The sequence below is a fragment of the Sander vitreus genome, chromosome 9, assembly GCF_031162955.1.
Source record: "Sander vitreus isolate 19-12246 chromosome 9, sanVit1, whole genome shotgun sequence".
Taxonomy (NCBI): domain Eukaryota; kingdom Metazoa; phylum Chordata; class Actinopteri; order Perciformes; family Percidae; genus Sander; species Sander vitreus.
In genome coordinates, this window is record NC_135863.1 from 14336184 (window position 1) to 14359778 (window position 23595).

General features: G+C 39.1%; 1 protein-coding gene across 1 annotated transcript in view; it reads right to left on the reverse strand.

Annotated features, from left to right (window-relative positions):
• Window positions 1–1827: 1827 nt before the first annotated feature.
• Window positions 1828–23595, reverse strand: part of LOC144523337 (ankyrin repeat domain-containing protein 13C-like) — a 41301-nt gene continuing 19533 nt past the window's right edge. The window contains exons 4-13 of the mRNA XM_078258834.1: window positions 15397–15482; window positions 15257–15302; window positions 14121–14187; window positions 10625–10769; window positions 9951–10082; window positions 8785–8946; window positions 5254–5333; window positions 4569–4667; window positions 3875–3975; window positions 1828–3687 (exon numbers count right to left, since the gene is read on the reverse strand). Coding sequence (XP_078114960.1) covers window positions 3557–3687; window positions 3875–3975; window positions 4569–4667; window positions 5254–5333; window positions 8785–8946; window positions 9951–10082; window positions 10625–10769; window positions 14121–14187; window positions 15257–15302; window positions 15397–15482 — 1049 coding nt within the window. The 3' untranslated portion in view covers window positions 1828–3556. The remainder of the gene's footprint in view (window positions 3688–3874; window positions 3976–4568; window positions 4668–5253; window positions 5334–8784; window positions 8947–9950; window positions 10083–10624; window positions 10770–14120; window positions 14188–15256; window positions 15303–15396; window positions 15483–23595) is intronic.

The following is a 23595-nucleotide window of genomic DNA, read 5'->3' on the forward strand; positions in this document are numbered from 1 at the left end:
CTGTACAACTACATTATGTAGTGCATCCAGAAATGTGATTACTGTATGTTTGCAGTATTGTAGGGACCTAGAGTGGCACGGTGATGGAGAACTCCTTGCAAACTGGCAGCACACAAGGTGATCATGTGTGTGGGTGTGTTGCCAATTTCAGATAGTTTTGCATTTTGAAGAGAAGTGTTTTCCCAATGATTGCAAGACTTTTTCATTCTTGAAAAAACTGTCTAATGTAAGAAACAGTCTTTAGTGTTCTGCAAGAAGTGTGTTGCAGAATTGCAAACAAAGTGCAAAGCCGAAAACATGTTCGTACTTTTGGTACCTTTGTTTAAGGCATGGTTACAAAAGGTTGAGGTTTTGATGCTTTTGTCTAAGCATTCACTTTTAGTGTGTAAGTAATCAGCAAAAATTGTAATACCTTTTGTTAAATTGCTTCAAAGTCTCCACTACATATACTGTATATTATGCAAGTCTGGACAGACATGAATGTAAACTGCAACTTGACTGGTTAGCAGAGCCATACAACCGCAAAAAGGTACTTTTTTATGATATACTATACTATGATGTTTTTATGACATACAATGGTATAACATTTTATGGCATACTACACTATGACTTTGTAAAAATCTTTTAGTATATCTTTTGTTAAACTTTTTTATGACATACTATACTATGACTTTAATTACATTTTATAAAGTTCCGCTGTATTTTACTTATTTAGGCCAGATATCCGTTGCCTTTGTGTTGGCATTTTCAACTCTGGTCGTTTTATTATTATTATTATTATTATGACTATGGTTAACCTTTTCTCAGATCTCTGCAAGGTCAATCCAGACAGCTAGCTAGACTATCTGTCCAATCTGAGTTTTCTGTTGCATGACTAAAACAACTTTTGAACGTACACGTTCCACCAAAACAAGTTCCTCCCCGAGGCTATTTTGCAGAGGCGCCGTTACTCCGTACGGCGCGTAGCGCCGCCCGAGACGATTGTGATTAGTTTAAAGAAATGCCAATAGACCAGAGCATGTTTTTCTCCCATCCCAGAATGCTGTGTGGACTCGACAGACCCTCATACGCTATCTGATTGCAGAAACACTTGCTTACTCACAAACAGTCTGAATCATACCGATGTGATGTCTGTCAGGGTACATACCCAAACCTAAAGTCACTCAAATACCACCGCAGGAGGATTCATCGCATCATGGCTGGAGACACTAAGCCAAAAACACAATTATTACTAATTATTACTAAATTACTAATGATGCTTAAGTTTTTCTGAAAAATTGGCAACAAGGGAGTGGTGCATTCAAGACTGTGAATTCAGAATGCGCAATCAAGAATGGCCACATTTTATTATAGTTCGTTCTTTCCTATATGTGCCAATTGTAATACTTGTGGAGGGTTTTTTACCCCTTATTTTGACACTGTACAGGTCCACGTTTATTATTTATTTTTCACATACAGCGCTGTGGAGGTAGGTCTGGCAATGCGAGATTATGACATACTATACCATGACTTTTTTAAAAAACTTTTTATAACATGACTTTTTTTAAAACCTTTTTTACATTTTTATGACATACTATAACACTTTCTATGACATACTATAACTTTTTTATGACATACTATACTATGACTGTTTTATGACATACTGTACTATAGCACTTTTTATGACATACTATACTGACTTTTTGTGAATTCTCTTATGACATACTTCATATACTATGACTTTTTTGCGACATTTGAATGTTTTTTTTAATCCCTTCTCTGTCAATTAAAAGGTTTCAATCAGTAACAGTAAATTAAGGGTGTGAAAAAATATGGAAGTCCAAACTCAGATATGTGGAATTTTTATTTTAATACATTTTATATGAAAATAGTGTCGCAGACTTATACAGTTTTTGCTGTACAACGGACATGTAGATGAATTCCCTACTGCAAACATGGAAAATTGAAGCAGCTGAAAACAGGAAGGAGCATGAAATAAAATGAAGAGGGTTGACAGTGAATAGGCACACTTCCAATAACGTTAGCTGCACTTGCCGTAAGGAGGAATGTAATGTGAAAAATGAAATGTACTGTATTTGGTTATACTGATACTGAATATAGATGTAAAAAAAGCTAATTGATTTAACAACACTTTGAGCCACCAAATATGTGTAGTACACCTTCATTTCAAAGTCCAGTAGCAGCCAGGCAAGTTAACGAACAAACATGAGCACAACACCTAAGAGTTTACCATTTCCAGCCTCCAGTCAACACCTGGACTTAATTTCAGGAGGAAGCTTGGTGCTTTGTGCTTTTCACCCTGTAGAGGTGATTGTTGGTTTAACACATCTGGAGGAGGTTCAAAAGGTTTTTCAGATATAGTCGAAAGAGAAAGAATGACAGAAGAATTATTAGATTCATTTTTCCTTTAAAACATTACAAGTATGTACAAAAATAGCAACTGCCACCATGTTACAAATCAACAAACTCTCAATTAACTTGTGATGATACATTAAACAAAATTCCACAACTCTTCCTCTTGCAGAGGGCATCTTAAACTCATCAGCACAAATAATAAGAAAAGAGAACATAAAAGACAAAAGCTCATAAAACATGTATTTACATTCTGTGCAGGGGGAAAGCCTGGTTCTTGTTATAGTGTAAAAATGGCATGAATGTTGTAGTAAGTCATTCATTCCCTAATATCTACTTCCTATACAATCTCCAGATTTCTTCTTTCAGCACGATTGTACAGTTTGTTACATTGTTTACAAAGGTGTAGTATGAAACAAAAGACATCATTACTTACACGTGCTGCCACTCCAAACAACTAAGAGAAAACTTTGTGGTACCGTAAAAACTGCAGCATTTCTAGCTTTGCCTCAATGAAACTATAATATTTCAAATGCAGGATTTAAGGGTTGAGTATCACAAAATGAGTGTTTATAAATTCTGAACTGAATGTCGAGTGGCTGTAGTGGCTCTAAATAGTGCATCACTGCGTGAACGCTCAGTGATGCTACTCCATTTTTTTTGTGGAATTCCTCCCACAGTAATATCAGTGCTTTACTACAGGTACGTTAAACACATTCCCTTTATAAACATTACTTACATACTTAAATACATAGCATCGACTGAACTGGTTGTTTGTCTTCTACTCATAGCCCATGTACAGAAAACTCACCGACTCCGCTGTCACTCATTTTAACTTTAATGCCCTCTCACTGATGACAGGTTCAGACTCTCAGCTCCAAGCTAGTTGCACTTTCTGCCTCGGCTGCTGGATTTAACCCAATCTAAGAGCTTCCAAACACTTTGTTATTATGAAGAGATGTCGACCTCTCTGTCACAGTTGGCCTCCCTCAGCTCTGATGACGCCATTTTAGTCCTGTATGTCAATTCGGGTCGTCTAGCGGTTTGTGTTCAGGGTTGGGATGGGCAATGGAAATCCATAAACTGTCAAGAAACAATTACTGCTGTTTTTTCCCCTCCATTTTTTCTTTTGTAATTCGAAATGTATGTTTTGTAGCATAATGTTGTCTTGCTGCACGTTTGTTTCCTGTTCCAGCTCGAGAGGTTAAAGGTCAGGGAAGCGGCTAGGGTCTTCTTTATAGTCGTTGGGAATGGTAAAAATAGACTGATCAAACTCATCATATCGAAACTCCAGAAACGTCACGGTGGCTGTGATCGTAGGGAAGACAGGGATGTCTGCAGGGAGACATAAGCAGAATTATGAATTATATCTTTGGAAATCTTACAGGCATGCTTTTTTTTTTTACTTTTGGTATACTGGTCATTGTCTGATTTCTTTCCATATTTTAAATGAAGAAAATATCGAATGAAAAAAATTCCTTTTAATCTATCAATCTTACACAGGAGAATTACATCTACTTACCCAGTTTGACAGGAAAGCCAGGGGGGAGCTTCATCTGAACAAACTCCCGGAGTTTATTAAAGTGCTTGAAGGGTGCAATCACCTCCAGAACATTCAATAACCTGGTGGAGAACAAAAACAACAAATGGTGACAGGTTACAGACAAGAAACTACCCACAAATAAACATACAGCAGAAATAAAAAAAAAAAAATATATATATATATTATATATATACAGCAGAAATTAAAAAAATAAATATATAAGGCTTATTTTACTGGTTATAAATGGTAAGTTCTTAGATGTTTCCATATGTTGTGAGATGTATTAGTTAATAATTGTTTATTTCAATACAACAGTATGAACTTAACTTAAATTTGCCGCTTATATCAACCCAATTATATCAACCATTTTAAGCTTCACAGGACAGAACTCTAACACATTGTTGTACACAAACAATCAGTAATTAGAAAATAATTCTAAAATAAATAAATTCAAAGCTTTAAAAGACAGACAAAAACAAAATTTGAGTTTTCAGTAAATGTAAAGGAAAGAATCAATTCCAACAAAAAGGTTTTTCTGCCATTTGCATAAATAAGTAATTTCCCTTTTATCACCACTCTGCACATGCCAGGAGAAAATAACCAGAGGGAATATTGGCTGCCTTTAGTTCTTTTTAATAACAGTCTGGATGCCAAGTTAAAAGAGAAGACTCACGATTCGATGCCCAGAGGGAAGTCTTGACTCATGGCTATTGTGGCTTTGAAGTTTTTCTTGCTCTCTTTGCAGACCAGTTCTCTTCCGAGATGAGGAGCTCTGAGCAGACAGAGAGAAACAACAACCTGTCAGAATGTAGCTGCTTTTTAATATGCATAAATCTTCCACTGTACTTTTTTTCCCAATACTAAAAACAGCTGATGAGTATTGACATTTTTGTTATTTTCATGGAAGTAACTCGCTCTGCTTTCTGTCACTCGTGTTCTTTCTGCTGAGCAGTAACTGATCGTGACTCTTATCTGTCAGAGGAAACAACTGGCCTTGAAAAGTGAAGTTAAACATTCTGTGACACTGAAACTTGAGATGTTTACATATGTATTCTTCTGTAAAATGAAAAAATACATACATAATATTACATGTGACGTGTGCGAGAAGACAACATAGTCTACAATGTGTATGGAAATTACATAAATACAAACAATCATGCAGCAATATATTTCCTATTGAAATGTGTTTAATCTTAAGTCTAACTTTCCATCTTTTTAGAGAGGGAAACTAAAGGAATGGTTAATTAATCAGTTAGTTAAAGGACAATCAGATATTTTGTTCCTTGATTCACAAATACAATATGTGACTGTAACATAATATTTTTCCTCAATGGTCTGGCTTCCCCTGTAAAACCTACTTTCCATTGTCAGCAGTGATGTATTCTACCCAGGATATAGTGTTGGGTGAAGGGGCAGTTAGAGATTGCCTCCTCGCTGGCTGAAGAGCAGAGAGAAAACAAAAACATGTTAAGGGCAGATCTAAAGACTAAACTACTGCAGGGCCACACAGAAGAAAAAAAAACAACAATAAAAAACAATGGTTAAAATTCACACTGATGTCAGACAAAATACGATTCCTGATTAAACTGAGAATATTCTAACATGCTTAACCTATCTGTTTCTTTGTAAAATCTGCACTGCCAATTTCCACTCAACAGTAAACCTGATTAAGTCACATGAAGACCTCAGTTAAGAAAGTGGAATCTGTGGCCGGGTTGTCCAGTGGGTAGAGCAGGCGCACATGTACTGAGAGGTTTATGCCTTGACGCAGAGGTCCAGGGTTCGCATCCAACCTGTGACGATTTCCTGCATGTCTTCCCCTCCTTTCTCACCTAGCTGTCAGCCCAAAAAAATAAAAGTGGAATCTCTACATTTAATCAGTATGTCTTGATTTATTCCCACAGCGATGACATGATCAGCACAGGCCACTAGAGGGCCCCGGTGCATCACTAACCTCAGTTTGGCCTTTTAAGCCTTGCAAATAAAGCGTAATTGAATTACTATAATTTAGTAAACCACTAAACATCTGATACCAGAGACGTGATACTATTTCAGTGTTTTTTAATCTAGCTACGTACATATTGCACTTACTTCCTGAACAGCAGTGTTTCTGCTCTTAATCCTTTACAGGAATAAATTACTGCAAATACAGCAGCAATAAACAGTAAGAAAGAAAAGAAGTAAAGACATCACCTCAGACTGCAGACTGTCTGTTTCATTTACAGCTCAATATGAATGTTTACTGAGGTAGGTACTTTACAAATTGAGGCAAACAGTTTCTGTATTTATCTTTTGTTGCTGTTCTTTTTCTGTTTATTTTCTTAGCTGCCTCAAAAAGTAAGTGTGTAGCGTTACATGCATTAACAAAACATCTACAGCAAAAGCCTGGAGGAAAGAACTCGGGGCACAAACAGCAAGATGGACAAAAAGACAGACTGAACAGAACATGGACAATAAAAAGTCAACCAGATAAAAACATGTAGGAGTTTCCTCCTCATTTCAAATAATCTCAACTTTCTGAGGAAATAAAGTGTAAAGAGTTCTTCTTCAGCGTCACTTTAAGATTGGATCTGCTTGTGCTGACCCTGAAATAGAACTGCAGCGAGCTCCATCCTGTTTCTCCTAAAACTGACTTTCACCTAAAATGATCTTGCAGTTCTTGCCAACGTTCAAACACACCAGCTGACCTTGCTTTTGTAAGCTGTGGTTAAATAAGCAAGTAGGGCAGAATAATGTGGAAAAATGTTGTGGATGACAGGACACCTGGCTGTGCCAAGAGTCAGCCGTGTGTCCTGTGAATACAAATGGAGACGGTATCTTAGTTCACCGTGTGTATCAGCTCTGGCGTGTTGTTGTGACGAGGACAGAGTACACACAGCCTGCCGAGGCCCTGATCTGCTGGTATGCCGGTTCCACCCCTCCATCATTCCATGGCACCAGGGGTTTTAGCCTTCATCCATGTGATCAATAGTGTCAAGCCCTGTTCAAAAGCCCTCGATGCTTCCCTGTGTCTACAGATCTCCCTCGCTGTGGTAAACACAGCTACGTCACACCAGCTGCTTATTTTCTGCTCACCCACTTTCCACGTATGATTTTCCGCTGGGGCGGAAGGAAAAACTATTTCCACATCGACACTGAGACCCACTACAACACAGCTTTTTCACTTTAAACATGAGTAGGCACTAATTTAAATGAGTGTAAATACACTGACAGACAACAGAGGACACTGATGAGACAAAGCCCAGCACAGAACGGGGTTGGGGGGGCAACAAAAAACAACCGAGCAGTTAAAAAGGCACCCATTGAGTGTTGAGAGGCTTTGACTTCACTGTGTGACTGGCGTTATTGTCGGTGTTTAGACCAGGGCTTGCTAAGCAAAGTCTGGAACATACTATGAGGGGATGGTGGGTGGGAGAGTCATCCCTGTGAATGTGAAGGTGCAGCTTTGTAGCTTTTACTACTAGGTAGCAGTGCTGGGACTCAAATCCATACATAGTGGATGAGAATGGAATGACCTGTAACAGTGATCGGGGGCAGCTTTTCATTTTGTTTTCATGTGCGAAACCGAAGAAAACAAACATCAAAGTTACAACAGCGGGGAGTCAGACAGGAATGTTTCAATAAACCATGCAAAGTTGATTGACAGGGTCTGACAGGAAGTCCATGCTGTTTCTACAGGAGTTATCTTTGTACAGATACAGTAGTGAGAACTGGGGGGTTTATTTAGTTTGAGACTCATGTCCTACCCCAAGGTTCCAGCAGGACAGGACAGTTTCAGGACTGGACTGGTGGTTACTCTGCAGGTATAAGTCAATAGGATGTTTATCGAAGTTCCTCGCAGTGAGTCACAAAGTTTAACAAAACTTTACATGTGCATCTTTGGTCTAAGTGTCCAGCTGCACTCTATTAGCCATCGTTTCTTCTATGTTTCACTCTGAGGAAACCTCCAGGACTTTTTTGAAAGACAAAGATTTATGATGTCTGTGACTGTGATCTGTCACAGCAAAAGGCCCAAAAGAAGGCAACTAAAATCAGTTTTACAAATTTAACCAGGTTTTGCTGATAAAACTTCATCGCTGAATGAGAATATTTGAAAGGAGGAGATATGTAGATGCGATACATTGCAATAACTAAATCAAATTTAGTTATTGTAATATAGTTTCACGGGTTAAAACCTATACTTCCCTACTCCGAGGGTAGTACTTTCTGGCTTTTGCGAGGCTGAATGTCACTGACTGTTCAAAGAATCACTCTGTTTTTGTTTCTTCTGTGTGTGAATGTTTAAAACACCGCCACAGTTTTTTTTTTGTCAGCGTTCTAATTTGCCTAATCTTCAGGGTACTTCAGATGCTGTGGAAGACAGTACAGATACATTTAGTTCCTAATTTGGTTCCATAGGTCCTGGAACGTCTTTGTCAAAAAAGGCCAATGATGTCCAATTAATGAAATACATAAGAAATTGCGAAACATTGTACAATAAAATAAGTCAGAGTGATCAGAAATTCTTAAATCTACAGCATCCTGATGTATTGTTTGCTGCCGGAGGCTGAAGACACTAGAAACTGCCTTAAAGTACAGATTGTACTTTCAGTTTCATAACAGGACTGTGGGAGTCAGTGAAGATTCTGTCTTTTTTTAAGAATGTCAAGGTGGATGTTGATCATATTGGCTGCCATGTAATGTCATATTGTCAACGTGCAAGTGTCAACACCAATCGACGATAGGATGTTCGTGATGCAATGTTCCGTGGTGCCCCATAAACCCAATAATCACATCAAGGTTGATGATGGCGGGGGTATTGTGGATTCTCTGGTGGAAGTCTCTCTGCTTCCTCCATCACCCTGCTGAAATGACAAGTGACAAACAGCCATATTTGAAGCCTGACTCACCTCAAAGTTCTGCTCTATGAGATTTCCTCCTTTACTCAGGCTCTCCATGATGGCTTTGTTCCTCAAGATATCCTCCTCGCTCAGATGTTCCCGTCTCTTCCTGGACTCGAGCACCAGGCCGTTCACAGAGTAGAAATCTGCCAGAAAGTTTCCCACGCGCTCCTGGAGGTAGAAGAAACACTTAGACAAGTGCCCCTGCTGAGTCACCAATTTCCCTTTAAACACATGTCAAAAGGACAAAGGAGTGAGAGGACAGAAAGCAATACCCACATAACTCATCCACCACCTTCATGCCCCCTGCCCTGTGTTGTTATTTAACTCTGAGCCTATCACCTGTGGTTCCCTCCTGGGGTTATCACTGATTTATTTACTGTCTTTCCTGCCTGGTATGGGAGATGTAACACAGGGAATATGATCAGGAGACTGGACGGACAGTCTACAGCAATGAATAGCAGAGCTGTAGTTCTGAAACAAGAGCCCTATTCTGACAGAGAAAGGCTAACAAGGTGACATAACAAGAAGACACAGAGAAACAACATTTACAGGTCAGGATAATAATACATAATAGTGACTGAATTTATTTGCCCAAAACAATGGAAAGAAATGAGAAAAAAAAAATCTAAGCAATTCTAATTCAGTCCAGACCTGTCAAACTATTGCTAATTTATCTGCAATCCTTTACTTTGCTGGCACTATTGCTTTTACAGCAAAGTAAAAGTAAAAAGTATGAGTACAGGAATCCATATATTTCTCATATTTTGGATTTTCATAAGACAAGGCATCTAACAGAGTCAGAGCACTTGCCAGACCAGACCAGACCGATTATGGCTTTTAGTTTGTCCATGTTGTTTTTCAGGTCAGACATGTAAAGGGGTCAACAGTCTGGGATCCTTTTGAGTAAACTAGCTGAAAAACATCATATATTGCAACTGTGGTATGTTACATATAATCTGTAATATACATTCTGATATATCTGTGTACCTTCCATTTCCTGCCTTACCGAGAGAATAGATCAAATTCCCAACTTTCTGTCTGGATCAAGCTACTACAAATTCCAGAAATTCTACATCCAGGTGAAACTCTGTGACCCACAGCTGATTTGGGAAAAGCTGTAGTGGTGGGAGTAATAATATCATAACAATACAAATACAACAACGGACACCAACCGTCTTGTCCTCTCTGAACAGCCAGCCGGTCTGCGCCCTGGAGAAGGTGATGGACTTGGTGGATAGCGTGGCGGAGTACACATCGCTGCTCATCAGAATGTCCACTTCCTCCTCTGTCTCCATCTCCGACTCCTGAATCAACAAAGGTATGGACACTCAGTATGTGGTGGAAAGAAACCATCACTTTAATGTCTGTCGGTTCCTCTAAATCTTTGATAAAGAGCAAGATATCTTATCAACTACTGGCCAGATTGCACAAAAATGTTGCATGAGTATTCATGCTCCCCAGACGCTGATTGAAATGATAGTGGTGACATAACCTTTTGTTTAGTTTCACCGTCAGGTCACATTTTCCACTCGCACATAACATCAAACTATGAAGGAACACTGCCATGTCGCTTACTGAAAAGACTCATCATAGACCTTTTTGATTTTAAACAGCATTTTTTGGCATCACCATCAGAACAAACCATACAGTTTTAGCCCCACAACCAAAAGTTCAGAAATGCGGTAGGAGCTAAAAATATTTATTTGAATAAGATATTTGAATATGGCTCTGGAAAAATATGAAACCTTTTTGTTTTTATGATGTTCTAACATTTTGTAGACAAAAAGAATTGAGAGAATCAGGGGCCGCAATCTTTCAGTCTTATATATTGGCATGTCTCACACACCTCATGGTGTATCCGCTGGTAGACTTTCTGTTCGTTGTCCAGCACAACAAAAGACTCGGAGGGGATGGCATTGCCGTTGAAGATGAAACTGAGGTCCCCACGCTGACACTTCATGTCTGTGAAGTCTATCAGGGTAGTGTCCAATCTACACAGACAGACAGACAGACAGACAGAGAGAGAGAGAGAGAGAGAGAGAGAGAGAGAGAGAGAGAGAGAGAGAGAGAGAGAGAGATTTAGTGTGGGTACTTCAGATACATGAAAGGAGAAAACAGCCAAACAAGAAAAAAAGAAAACGAGTTGCACCGACCAAACTTGGCCACATCCAAGACACCAGCAAACAGTGTCAAAACTGTAAAGTGAAAAGAAAAAACTCTGATGGATGTCAACACCTTGGCTCTGAGAGTTTAAAGACAATGTGTATGGTAATTATTGCCATGGGAGACCAACAGCACATTTTGAGAATCTTTTTCTCTTTTTCTTTGCCATGTATGTTTTTTTTTGTGTACTTCTTCTTTTTAAAGTAGTTTTTAAAATCTGTAATTTTACCTTTACTTAAGTATGTTTTGTTTGAAGTATTGTACTTTGCTGCATTTTAAATCACATCCGTTACTGAGTAAAAAAAAAGTAAAAATGCAAAAAAACGGTGCCCCGGAAACTACTGCAGTGAATGATGGGCAGGATAGGCAGCGCCAGTTTGCGTTCACTTCCAGTTTGCGACCACTTCGGCTTCAAGTGCAAGAAAGACAACAGCTTTAGTGTAAGCTGTTTGCCCAGAGAGATCGAACTAGCAGCTTATAAAAACTCAACATGAAACATGCGCAAGCATATAGAGGTCTGTTAAATAATAATTGTACCATTGCAGTGCCGCCACAGTTTCATAATGAAGCGAAAAAAACATTTAGAACTTCTCATAATAACACAAAAAGGTCTCTCACACTGTTTTGTGCCATTGCTTTGGCAAAGTATCTGTCAAACGAACTAAAATCAAAAGCGCGATATGATAAGATACGAGATGAATACCAAATTAAAAACATCCAGGAGCAGTTTCAGAGATTAATGACAAGCTCCACATCAAGGATATCTCACGCAGGAACCCTTCTTCAAATAGATGTAGTTGATACAGTCAGGTCCATAAATATTGGGACATCGACACAATTCTAATCTTTTTGGCTCTATACACCACCACAATGGAGTTGAAATGAAACGAACAAGATGTTCTTTAACTGCAGACTTTCAGCTTTAATTTGAGGGTATTTACATCCAAATCAGGTGAACGGTGTAGGAATTACAACAGTTTGTATATGTGCCTCCCACTTTTTAAGGGACCAAAAGTAATGGGACAATTGGCTGCTCAGCTGTTCCATGGCCAGGTGTGTGTTATTCCCTCATTATCCCATTTACAAGGAGCAGATAAAAGGTCCAGAGTTCATTTCAAGTGTGCTATTTGCATTTGGAATCTGTTGCTTTCAACTCTCAATATGAGATCCAAAGAGCTGTCACTATCAGTGAAGCAAGCCATCATTAGGCTGAAAAATCTAAACAAACCCATCAGAGAGATAGCAAAAACATTAGGTGTGGCCAAATCAACTGTTTGGAACATTCTTAAAAAGAAAGAAACGCACCGGTGAGCTCAGCAACACCAAAAGACCCGGAAGACCACGGAAAACAACTGTGGTGGATGACCGAAGAATACTTTCCTGGTGAAGAAAACACCCTTCAAAACAGTTGGCCAGATCAAGAACACTCTCAGGAGGTAGGTGTATGTGTGTCAAAGTCAACAATCAAGAAGACTTCACCAGAGTGAATACAGAGGGTTCACTACAAGATGTAAACCATTGGTGAGCCTCAAAAAACAGGAAGGCCAGATTAGAGTTTGCCAAACAACATCTAAAAAAGCCTTCACATTTCTGGAACAACATCCTATGGACAGATGAGAAAAAGATCAACTTGTACCAGAGTGATGGGAAGAGAAGAGTATGGAGAAGGAAAGGAACTGCTCATGATCCAAAGCATACCACCTCATCAGTGAAGTATGGTGGTGGTAGTGTCATGGCGTGGGCATGTATGGCTGCCAATGGAACTGGTTCTCTTGTATTTATTGATGATGTGACTGCTGACAAAAGCAGCAGGATGAATTCTGAAGTGTTTCGGGCAATATTATCTGCTCATATTCAGCCAAATGCTTCAGAACTCATTGGACGGCGCTTCACAGTGCAGATGGACAATGACCTGAAGCATACTGCGAAAGCAACCAAAGAGTCTTTTAAAGGGAAAGAAGTGGAATGTTATGCAATGGCCAAGTCAATCACCTGACCTGAATCCGATTGAGCATGCATTTCACTTGCTGAAGACAAAACTGAAGGGAAAATGCCCCAAGAACAAGCAGGAACTGAAGACAGTTGCAGTAGAGGCCTGGCAGAGCATCACCAGGGATGAAACCCAGCGTCTGGTGATGTCTATGCATTCCAGACTTCAGGCTGGAATTGATTGCAAAGGATTTGCAACCAAGTATTAAAAAGTGAAAGTTTGATTTATGATTGTTAATCTGTCCCATTACTTTTGGTCCCTTAAAAAGTGGGAGGCACATATACAAACTGTTGTAATTCCTACACCGTTCACCTGATTTGGATGTAAATACCCTCAAATTAAAGCTGAAAGTCTGCAGTTAAAGCACATCTTGTTCGTTTCATTTCAACTCCATTGTGGTGGTGTATAGAGCCAAAAAGATTAGAATTGTGTCAATGTCCCAATATTTATGGACCTGACTGTATGTTATGATACTCAAATATAGAAGCTTCTGTGCTGGATAAAGGGCTGCCCTAGTTTGTCTAACATATAACCAAGTAATAAAACTGGAATCCAAGTTGATGTCTGTGCGTATGCCTTAGCTATGAGAGCTGTAAACCTCAAGACTGTGGAACGCCACTTGGTGTAAGCTTTTTGCCCACAAGGCCATGAAGTACAGCAACGTGGATTCCAGCTGTAGATTCATTGTTGTGACTACGTGTCAGTGTGCGTCAGAGGGTGATGAATTTCTGCTGACGCCTTTTGTAATTGAGCTAGGCAGCATATTACCGTAACTCGCCTTCTATGGGACTCCGATTTGAACTGAAACACAGAAGTAAAAGTTCTGTGCACCGTTCAGCTTCCTCATACTGCCAGGCACTGATTTCACACTCTAGTTAACCAAAATAGGTTGAGGGAAGAAAATGGGGAGAGAGAGAGAGAGAGGAGAAAAAGGAGAGGCTGATATGTGGCAGCACAAAATGATAGATGAATTAGTGAAGACTCAAAAGTAACAAAGTGCCTCGATAAAAGGTTTTCTCAAAGAATTACTGTTTAATTTGACGTGGTTTCCTTAAGTTGGTTTTCTTGTTTGACTCAAGACCACAAAATATATTGCAATTACAAAGCAGCTGTAGAATTGCCTTTCCTTGTCTTCAAACATCATACACTTTATTTAAATGCAACACAAGGACTTGAAGACAGGACTTGCCTGATGTTGAGGCCCTGCTTGTAGATCTTACAGGCATCTGAAGGCAGGATTCTGGAGAGCAAAGGCACTGAAACATGAAAAGATACAGTAAGGACATGTAAATGTCTAAATTTAGAAAGCTCACTCAATAATGAAGACCACCATCGTCTTCAAAGCCTCAGTAGCATATAGCTCTGTAGACTAGAGGGCCGTATAACGTGTAGTTCTGTCGCTAAATATTTAATAACTGAAGTAACTAAAAAGCAAGAAACTTCCCTCACTGTTCTATCACTGCTCAAAACTCTAGAGGTATTTTACCAGTCCAAAATAATTGTTTGAAGGACTGCACTGGGGAAAAAAAAGGAAATCCCTGTGACAGTCTCAGATCTGTGAGGCTGGTTTAAAACATATGCTTCTCTAAGTACATACTTCTTCAGCTCTCTAACCTACAAACAATTTACTTTTTTTACACAATTTCCATTTACAAATACACTGTGTGTACACAACCAGTTTACATTTAGTTGCTATCATGCCTCCATTACATAATCTTGCCCTTGTCAATAATTAACACAGACACAGTGAGTACACAGAATTCAGTCCTGGCTCACATTCTGAGGCTGGACCTGTGCAGATTAAGCAAATGCTGCTACACCAGCACCAGCATATACATTTAATCACACACACACACACACACACACACACACACACACACACACACACACACATATATATATATAGTATGTTTCATCTGCATTCAGTAACAGTTTATCAGGTGAAATTATGTATAAATTTAGTGCAGCTGGAAAACAAATTCTGCTTCAGGTATCAGCAGATATGTATGTATGTATATAACATAATTATATGAGGAGCGTGGTTGACATTAGAGGATGGTGTGTCAGTTCATGTCCAGCAGGAGGAGTCATTTTCAGCCTGTAGCCACTGCTGACTCCGACAGTCAATGTCCCTTATGGCACAGATCAAACACTAACCAGACAGACTCCATCACATTTTACCGTCTGTAACACATTCTTCTGTTGGTGTTTCAGACTACACCATTACTGAGAACACATGGTTCATTTCCAGATTGGATAATGTCTGTGAAACAATTATGTTTTCTGCCACAATCATAAAACAGCATAAAGTGTTGCTTGACTCACCCCAACTTTGGAAGTCCCAGTGAAGCTCCAAGTAAAAGTCTCCAAGCTTCAAATGAAGACAACAAAAACTCAATCACAAGTGAAACTAGATGAGTGGCATTGAGACATTAGGAGCAGAGAACTGAGTAAGGCCTACGTACTTCTTTCAGGGCTTTCAGCAGCTTGGGCCTCTTGTCCTCCACAGTCTCCCTGGACTGTTGCTTCAGCTTCCTCAGCAGAGCTGTGACTGAAAGACAGAAACAAAAGTCATAAAAGTTCGAGTGAGACTAAAAAGCATCATCAATTAGGCAGATGTTTTAGCGTGAAAACAAAATGAACAGCGTTTTTCCAGGCAAAATATTATATAAAGTGTATTGGATACATGTAGTTTGTTGTTGGTATAACATTTTGTTTTTACTGAATCTGATCACACCACTTAATTTGCTCCAAGAAGATGTATTCACCATTTCTCTACCACAATGCTTTTGTTTTGGAAAACAGCAAACATCCTTATTTCAATGGCATGAAATCCAGCTTCTCTTTAATCATGATAAGTTGGCTATGGAAAAAAGAATTTCATTTTTACAAGCTGAACCTTCCTCATTTTTAGGGAGAGTTGCTCTTTTCCAAAATTTGCTTTTTTTGAGAGCATCTGCCTTCTGAGTGCATTGCAGTCCCTCCCTACTTATTTTAATGTAAAGATGTGATGACAGTTTTGATATGTGAGCAGCTGTTGTTGCTTTATTCACAAAAAACAAAAACTGTAACTAAAACTAATATAAGTTTATATCACAAAGACTAAAGGTGCCAAAATCCATGCTGTATTAAAGTAGCACTGTACAGGAAACTGATTGTTTTGCAGTGCAGATTGGTTTTTTTTCTTGCCCCTTCAACATGACAAAGGTGATCCTGTGTCATTGGGAGGGTTAAGGCTGAAACCTCAATGTACTGTGAGTTTTTTATCTTAGGAGCTGTCTCGCTATGCAAATCCTGTCAGCAATGTGACATGCTAAAGGAACAGAACAGGCGGTTTACAGTAACGATGGCTTTTGGATCAGAGATACACTGACTTCTCTGGGCCAGATGGGACACTCCCAGCAGCATCGGGCCAATCACTGCACACTGCCTGCAGGGATCAAAACATTTCCAGGAAGTTCAAAGGGAATAAGCCTGGCAGATATGGAGCCGTCTGCTAATGAGCTGCGCCTTTAACCTCCTTAACGACCTGGGGGAGAGACGTACGCACAGGAGACTTTTAACCATGACGGGCCGGATTAACAAGCATTCACAGCTCTTTGGCCCATTGGCTGCAGGAGACTCGCTTCTTTATACAACAGAAAAATAGGATCCCCACCCAACTAGTAAACATATATTGAAATGTGATTAGCTATTTATAGGGGAGTGGGAGCATCAGTTGCTCACTGACATAATTGTGTTGCTTTAATAAAGCCAGAGGGGGATTAAGTTATGACACGACTGCCACTTATAAACTGTATATGGGAAGAGTAATAAAAAAAAGAAAATGTTTGGCTTGTGACACCCAGACTGCCCTACATTTTAATAGGACGAAAGGCAATAGTGGACATATGGCATTATCAGTAGCCTGAGTAGCTCCTGTGCTCCATGTGGCGAGTCAACATACTCAAACATGTCGCACTTATTGTCTTATTGATGCTCCCGATGAGGCAGCACAGAGGGGGCGAAGGGCTCGATGGCAAAGCAAAGCCAAATTACAGCAAGTGCGCGCGCACACACACACACACACACACACACACACACACACACACACACACACACATACACACACACGCACGCCAATTGACACAGACACAAGTACAGGACGCGCCAACTGACACAGACACAAGTACAGGACGAAGGTTTGTTTGTGGCCCGGCTGCCTAATGAGTGTGGACAAGCTCTGGATGGGGCTCCTCCTGATCCTCGCTGTTTCTCAGCAGGAAGAGGAAAAAAGTACAATCCCACCATCTGCCCACAGACCACCCAGCTAGCACAGGCCGAGAAACCAATGCTGCCCGCTCTAACACTAAACCAAACTGACTCTCCATGCTGAAGGAGCTAATTCACCCAGGCACTTTCCTGACATTGATTAAGTGAGTGGTCTCAGTAATTTCACCTCCACACTTTAATGAAAAGAGACAGAGTCAGGACAACTTTGTATAAACATCACCAAAAACTGCCACTATTTAACAATTAAGCCTTGGATCTAAATGAACAACTGCAGCTGGCAGGTCTCCAACAATCTGAGAACAGTCAATATTGACTCATCAGGTATGCTGTGGAGTCACTGTGTGGTGGAGCAAAGCAGGCAGTCAGGCAGCAGCAAACAGGCCAATCTCAATATACAGTAGTTTCAAATATTTAAACTTACTGAGGCATGGTCAATCTAAAAAGACTCAAAACTTTTTAGCCACATTAAATGGCGATAATACAACACCTGCAGGATGGAGAGCTCTTAATGTTTGATTAAAATGTATTAGCTGCTTTCAAAAAGTATGCATAAATGTATTGGGAAGGAAAAAATTACTTAGTTAAGCTTAGCTTGGGGGATCCGGATCTTTCATATTTAGTTTTAATATTATTGTGTCATGGGTGTTATTGCGTTTTAAATGGAATTAGGGCTGCACAATATATTTTTTTTATTGTCATCGCAATATCAACAGGTGCAATATACATATCGCGAAAGGCTGCGATATATCCAATAGACACTCAGAGATTTTTTTTGTGTTAGTTGAAAGAAAATATCAGTAGAAAACTGCACTTTAAAAAGAAACTGTCATTATTTTTTTAGTGGTGCCTTTTATATTCAATTCAATGTTCAATTTGTTCAATAAAAGAATGTCGAAAAATGATTTCCTTTCATTAGTTTTAAATTCAACAAGCAATTTGTTGTTTTTTAGCATAATACTGAAAGCAGCAGAAATGTAGAACTGAGTACACTTTAATATCCGTTTATTTATCGCAAGTAATATCGTTATCGCGATATTCAACAACGTTATCGCATATCGCATATTTTCCTCATATCGTACAGCCCTAAATGGAATATGACTTCACTTCGCTATAAAACCTACAGTATTTGACTCTGTAATACTATATAGAGGAATCCAATACAGGCTAGGCACCAACATACATTTACAAAATTACAAATATTCAAAATGTTGGCTGTTTACTACCTAAATTGGCTGTAAAAGTGGACAAACTGATTCAACATGAACAATATCAAATTCTAGCCAGTTGGTGGTGATAATCACGGCACACCTGGGCTGACCTCAATGCTCTTCCAGAAAGAAAGAAATAGGAAAATAAATTTCGAAAATTATATCACAGCCAACCCTTTGAAGTGGGAATTCCTTTAACTACAGACCAACCACTAATGGTAGCCATGGCCTTAAAAAGAACAAAGCTTCCTTTTTGATACTGTCAATCAGAGACAGTGGCTTTTATACTATAGGATAACAATAATAACATGAAGGCAAAAACGGCATCTCTCCTATCACTTAGCAATGTATAATATGGTCAAATGTTCTTTAAATCGAGAATAAGGCAAGAAACAATGAAAGCAAGCCTGTATAATCAACATCGGCATGACTGACAGCCTTTAAACAAGCTCCTGAAGCCGACAACAAAGCTGTGTGAGTGGAAGGACAAAAATAGCTCTTATTGAACAAAACGCATGACAAGAACTATTTCTGAGCCACGTTTTGCTCATTGATCAAATAATAAAGCTGTAAGTGATAAAAGCTCAGGTGACAAATACATCAAATCACAATCTGGGTTGACAAATGGAAATAAGTAAAAAAGTAAAATAAAAAAATAACAGCAAGAGTTAGGATTTATTTTATCAATCGCATTCAAGAAAATGTTTTTCTTTGAAAAGAAAAAAGCTAAAAACCGACTATATGACGATCCAGACCTTGATTACTAGATTATTTTACCAGTTTTCAGCACTGTCCAGCCCAGGACATTTGCCTTACTGTAAATCAAACACTTTCCTCACAGACTCCTGCCACATGCTGACTCAGCTCATACTGAATAACGGCTAGACAGGGCTCTACTGGGCTAACCCTGTAAAGGAGTGGACTCAACATTATTATACGCTGAATAGGTAAAACAGTCTCAGTTTCCTTCAGCACCCTTCTCCTTTAATGTCATCGTGGCAGCCAGGTGGAATTCTGTATGTGGAAGGCTGAGTGCGATTGTAAACAGTGTGCAGACTCAGCCGTTTGAAGCTGAGCTGTCACAACAGAAGCCCTGCCCTGTACTTTGGAGCGACATTAAAGAACACAAAGAGGCAACGAGGGTTAAACAACAACAGCGGTCCTTCTCAGTGGCAGAGTTTTTGCTTCAGTGCAACAGAAGCTGCAGTTCCTCTTGTTGGCTGATTCAGGTGATAAGCAGACTGACCTATTGTATTGTCTACCTGAAGGTTGTGCCTGTACCCATCTACTGATCTCATACACTGATCTGGCCTACAAACTCTTCTCCCTGGCCCTCATCCAAGAAAAACTACAGTTACAGACAAGGAGGGTCTTTTTTAACAACCTGTTTTAATCCTTACTTTTTCACATTTGCTGATGAAGACTGTTGGAAAAGCTGATAAGTATACTTTTTTTTCTTAAACAATTTATGTATTGATTTTCAAAGTTTTTATCCCACAATAATACAGGACATATTTTAACTTTCAGAATTATATCAATAAGTGTACTTTGAGTTGAGATTATTTTGTCACACATACTAATCCCACAGTAAACAATACACATTTTACTAAAATGAAAACCCTTAGACACTCTTACATTCTTATCATCATATAGCACTATATTACATAAGTTTTTTTGTTATGAAGTGCGGTGAAATACTTTTACTTTTACTCAACCGGCCTCATTTTCGTATAACTTCAGTCATAGATTTTCAGTAGTTCCCAGAATGTATTTTAACAATATTCAGACACCAGGAGCAAAGTTGCTGCAGTCAGCATGTGAGAGCAATGGTGAGTGCAGCAGCCGAAGTAACACACAATATGTCATGTAGTTGCATTGCACGGTGGTATCTACAAGTTAGACGAGGTAAAGACCTGTCACTGGTAAAGTAAAATGGTGTTACAGAGTTCATTCAAGGCTTCAGTCGATAGAGACACTTGGTAAGGTAAGTGGAATTTGAGAGTTAATTACAGGATGTAGTAAATGGAGACACTTTAAGCTGCTCAATGTTGGTAAGATGTAGCTGCGCTAATAAAGCCCTAGCTATTTCATTCTGATGGACTAACGCTTAACAGTCTGAGAAAATTCAACAGCATTCTGCCTTTCAGTCTCATTGTAGCCGTATTGCAAATGTCTCAATGCAATATTTTTGCATCAATGCTTAGCCAGTTATCATCAGGAATAGGGATGTAACGATAACCGGTGTTATGGTAAACCACGGTAAACATGTTGATGATAACAATTACCGTTTTCATTTAAAATATCATTATCACGGTGGATTACCACGGTGTGGAAATCGCGTATTCCCAGCTTCATCGGAGTCTCCTGAAGTTGCCGTGCGGGCACACTGCGTAGCCTACAGTGCGTTTCTTGAAGTTGGAATCATGGCGTGAGGAGGAGATGACAGCACAGTAACACTTGCTCTCTCTCCTGAGATGATTGACCAATCATTGACGAGAGTCATCGCTTTGATCTCCTGCCAATCACTCACGCTCAGACAGGAGAAATGGGACAGAACAGCTGTAAACAGACTTTTTTCTTTATCATCCCTTTCCCGTTTTCGGACTTGTTGAAGTCATGTGTGTAGCCCAGAACGTAAGTTAAAACTATTCTGTAGCTTGCTAAACTGTCATGGGTTTTACTGTCTTATTATCTGTGTAAATGTTTAAGCTACATTTATTCATATTTCAATTAGTGTTCTACTACAATGTGGATTAAGTTTTACCCGTGTTGGCCTACGACATGACATTTATTTGGAGTGAGAGGGATACATTATCGCCTTGATAATATTTCTGTTGCTGTGTTTCTGAGTGCATAACTGATAGATGTGCAGATTGTTTAATATTACTTGTGCAGCCATGTGTTGATATTCAGGTTGTGTTAGGGAAATTGCTAACAACATGCAATGCCAGTAAACAGACTAGCCTGTGGAGCCACGTGCTTAGCTATTAAAGGTGTATTACACTGTTTGCTCCGTTATGGATATATGTGCTGTAATAGATGTGGCTTATTCTCAGTTTGTGTTAATGAGCAATATGTTACATTTATGTTAATTATTACAGAGAAATTAATGTAATTCTTAGTATTGTTTCTTGTTATATGCTGGTGGCTATAACATTTAGTTTTTGGTAAATAATGTTTATAGTAAGTCAGATGCTTATTAATGTGCATTATTATTAGCTTATATTTCAGAACCACATCCAACTTCACATGTAATACAACTTTATAGTTAACTTCATGTTGGAATTGTAAATAAATCTTCCTGGATCTCAAAGTCAGACATTTCTGGTTCAAGTTCTTACCGGACACCCTACAGTGGGCCAGTGTTTCAGTAGCCAGTTTTCAATAGTTTTTACAAGCCTATTGCCTATATTTTTGTAATATAATAAACACTGTTACACTTTTTGAAACTATTTCAGCTTGGGTAGGCCTATCAGTGCATTCTGAACACACTTTTAAAAATACCGCGATACTACCGAAAACCGTGATAATTTACATCATAATAGTCACTATAACTGTGAGGTTAAATTTTCATACCGTTACATCCCTAATCAGGAATAAGGACACACACAACAAGATAAAGATATTTACCATCATTCTTCTAAACAGCACCAATGTCTGTTTAACTGTGACGTGCTACCTTGCCAGCTCACATGCTGAGGTATTTAAAGACAAAGGAAATGTCTAAAAATGTATATAATGATGACACTTTCGGAATTACATTAAGAGTTTTTAATGTTACTGAATTAGAGGGATTTATTTTATACTTATAAGCTTAAACATAATGCTCCAACCCCATGTACCTGTGATATGCCAATATCAATTGACAACCCTGGCCCTTCAACATCTCAGTCTGGCTTTAGTTTTGTAGCAACAGTGTTGTAATTCAGTTTGACACATTCTAATTTAGGTTCTCAGCACTGCTACAGAGCTCAACCACACAGAACGAAACCTCCGGCCTTCCTGTTCCCGAAGACCGGAATATCAAGAGCTTTAAATAGATAATGGACAAAATGCACTTATCACACAAAAGTAGGCTTTGAAATATAAAAAAAAAAAAACTACACAGTCTTAAAGCTCTAGTACAAACAATAGCGGGATAACTGTTGACTGATGAGGTGTGAATGGAGGTGTGCTTCCAAAGCACATTTTGGGAAATGCTCATGAGCAGAAGTTCAATATTCAATATGTTAAAAATTAAACTGCCAGTGTACAAAGGTGTTCTCATCCAACACCCAGTATCCAGAAAAACTGACATGATTGGTTTCACTTAAAGGAGAATTCCGGCCAATTTTTACATTAATCTTGATCATTATAGCTACGCGAGTACTTTATAGAAAAACAAACGACCCGAATCAGTGCAGGCAACACGGAGAAGCTGCAGCTACGTGTACAAGCGTCCCCTGAGCTAAAACGGCAGTTGTCGGGGGAAGTTTTAAAGTGCCTTTGTGCCTCTTAACAGACACAAAATGCAATCAATATGTCTGTGCCACATGAACAGGGCCCTTACGCGTCAACAAGATGCGTTTTTAACTCAGACATTGTTTAAATTCACCTAGCCTGGTCCCTGTCGCGATCCTGCCGGTAGCTAGCTTGCCCTGCTAGCTGATAGCCGTTGGCTGCTAGCTGCCATCCGGTGAGTGTAGTCAGACAGGCTTCTGTGATAATCAGGTTGGGAAATTAACTTTTTTGCCCACCAGCCACTGTGGCTGGTGGATGCTCAATTTTACCAGCCACTTATATTTTTTACCAGCCACTTTTTCCGGAATTCAAATTTATAAAAGAAAGTGCAATAGCACATTTTGAATTGCTTCAATACATTATTTTTTTTATTATTAATACATATTTTATTAATATAGGCAAATAAAAAGTGATGTGAAAAAAAGCCAAAAAATGGTAAAATTTTGTTTGGTCAGTTTGGTCATATTCTACAGTAATTGTAGGCCTACATGTTTAATGAAAAAAAAAAAAATATTGACTCATCTCTCAGTAACATAGCATTAAACAGTCCCTCCAGGATTTCGCAGCCTTTTTTTTAGATTGTTGCGGCCCAAAATGCCTGATTTTTGCGGGAGCTTTTGTAAAAAATTGCAATAAAAGTTGCGATGTCTTTTGTATTTTTGTAGCAATGAAGTTGCGAGAGAC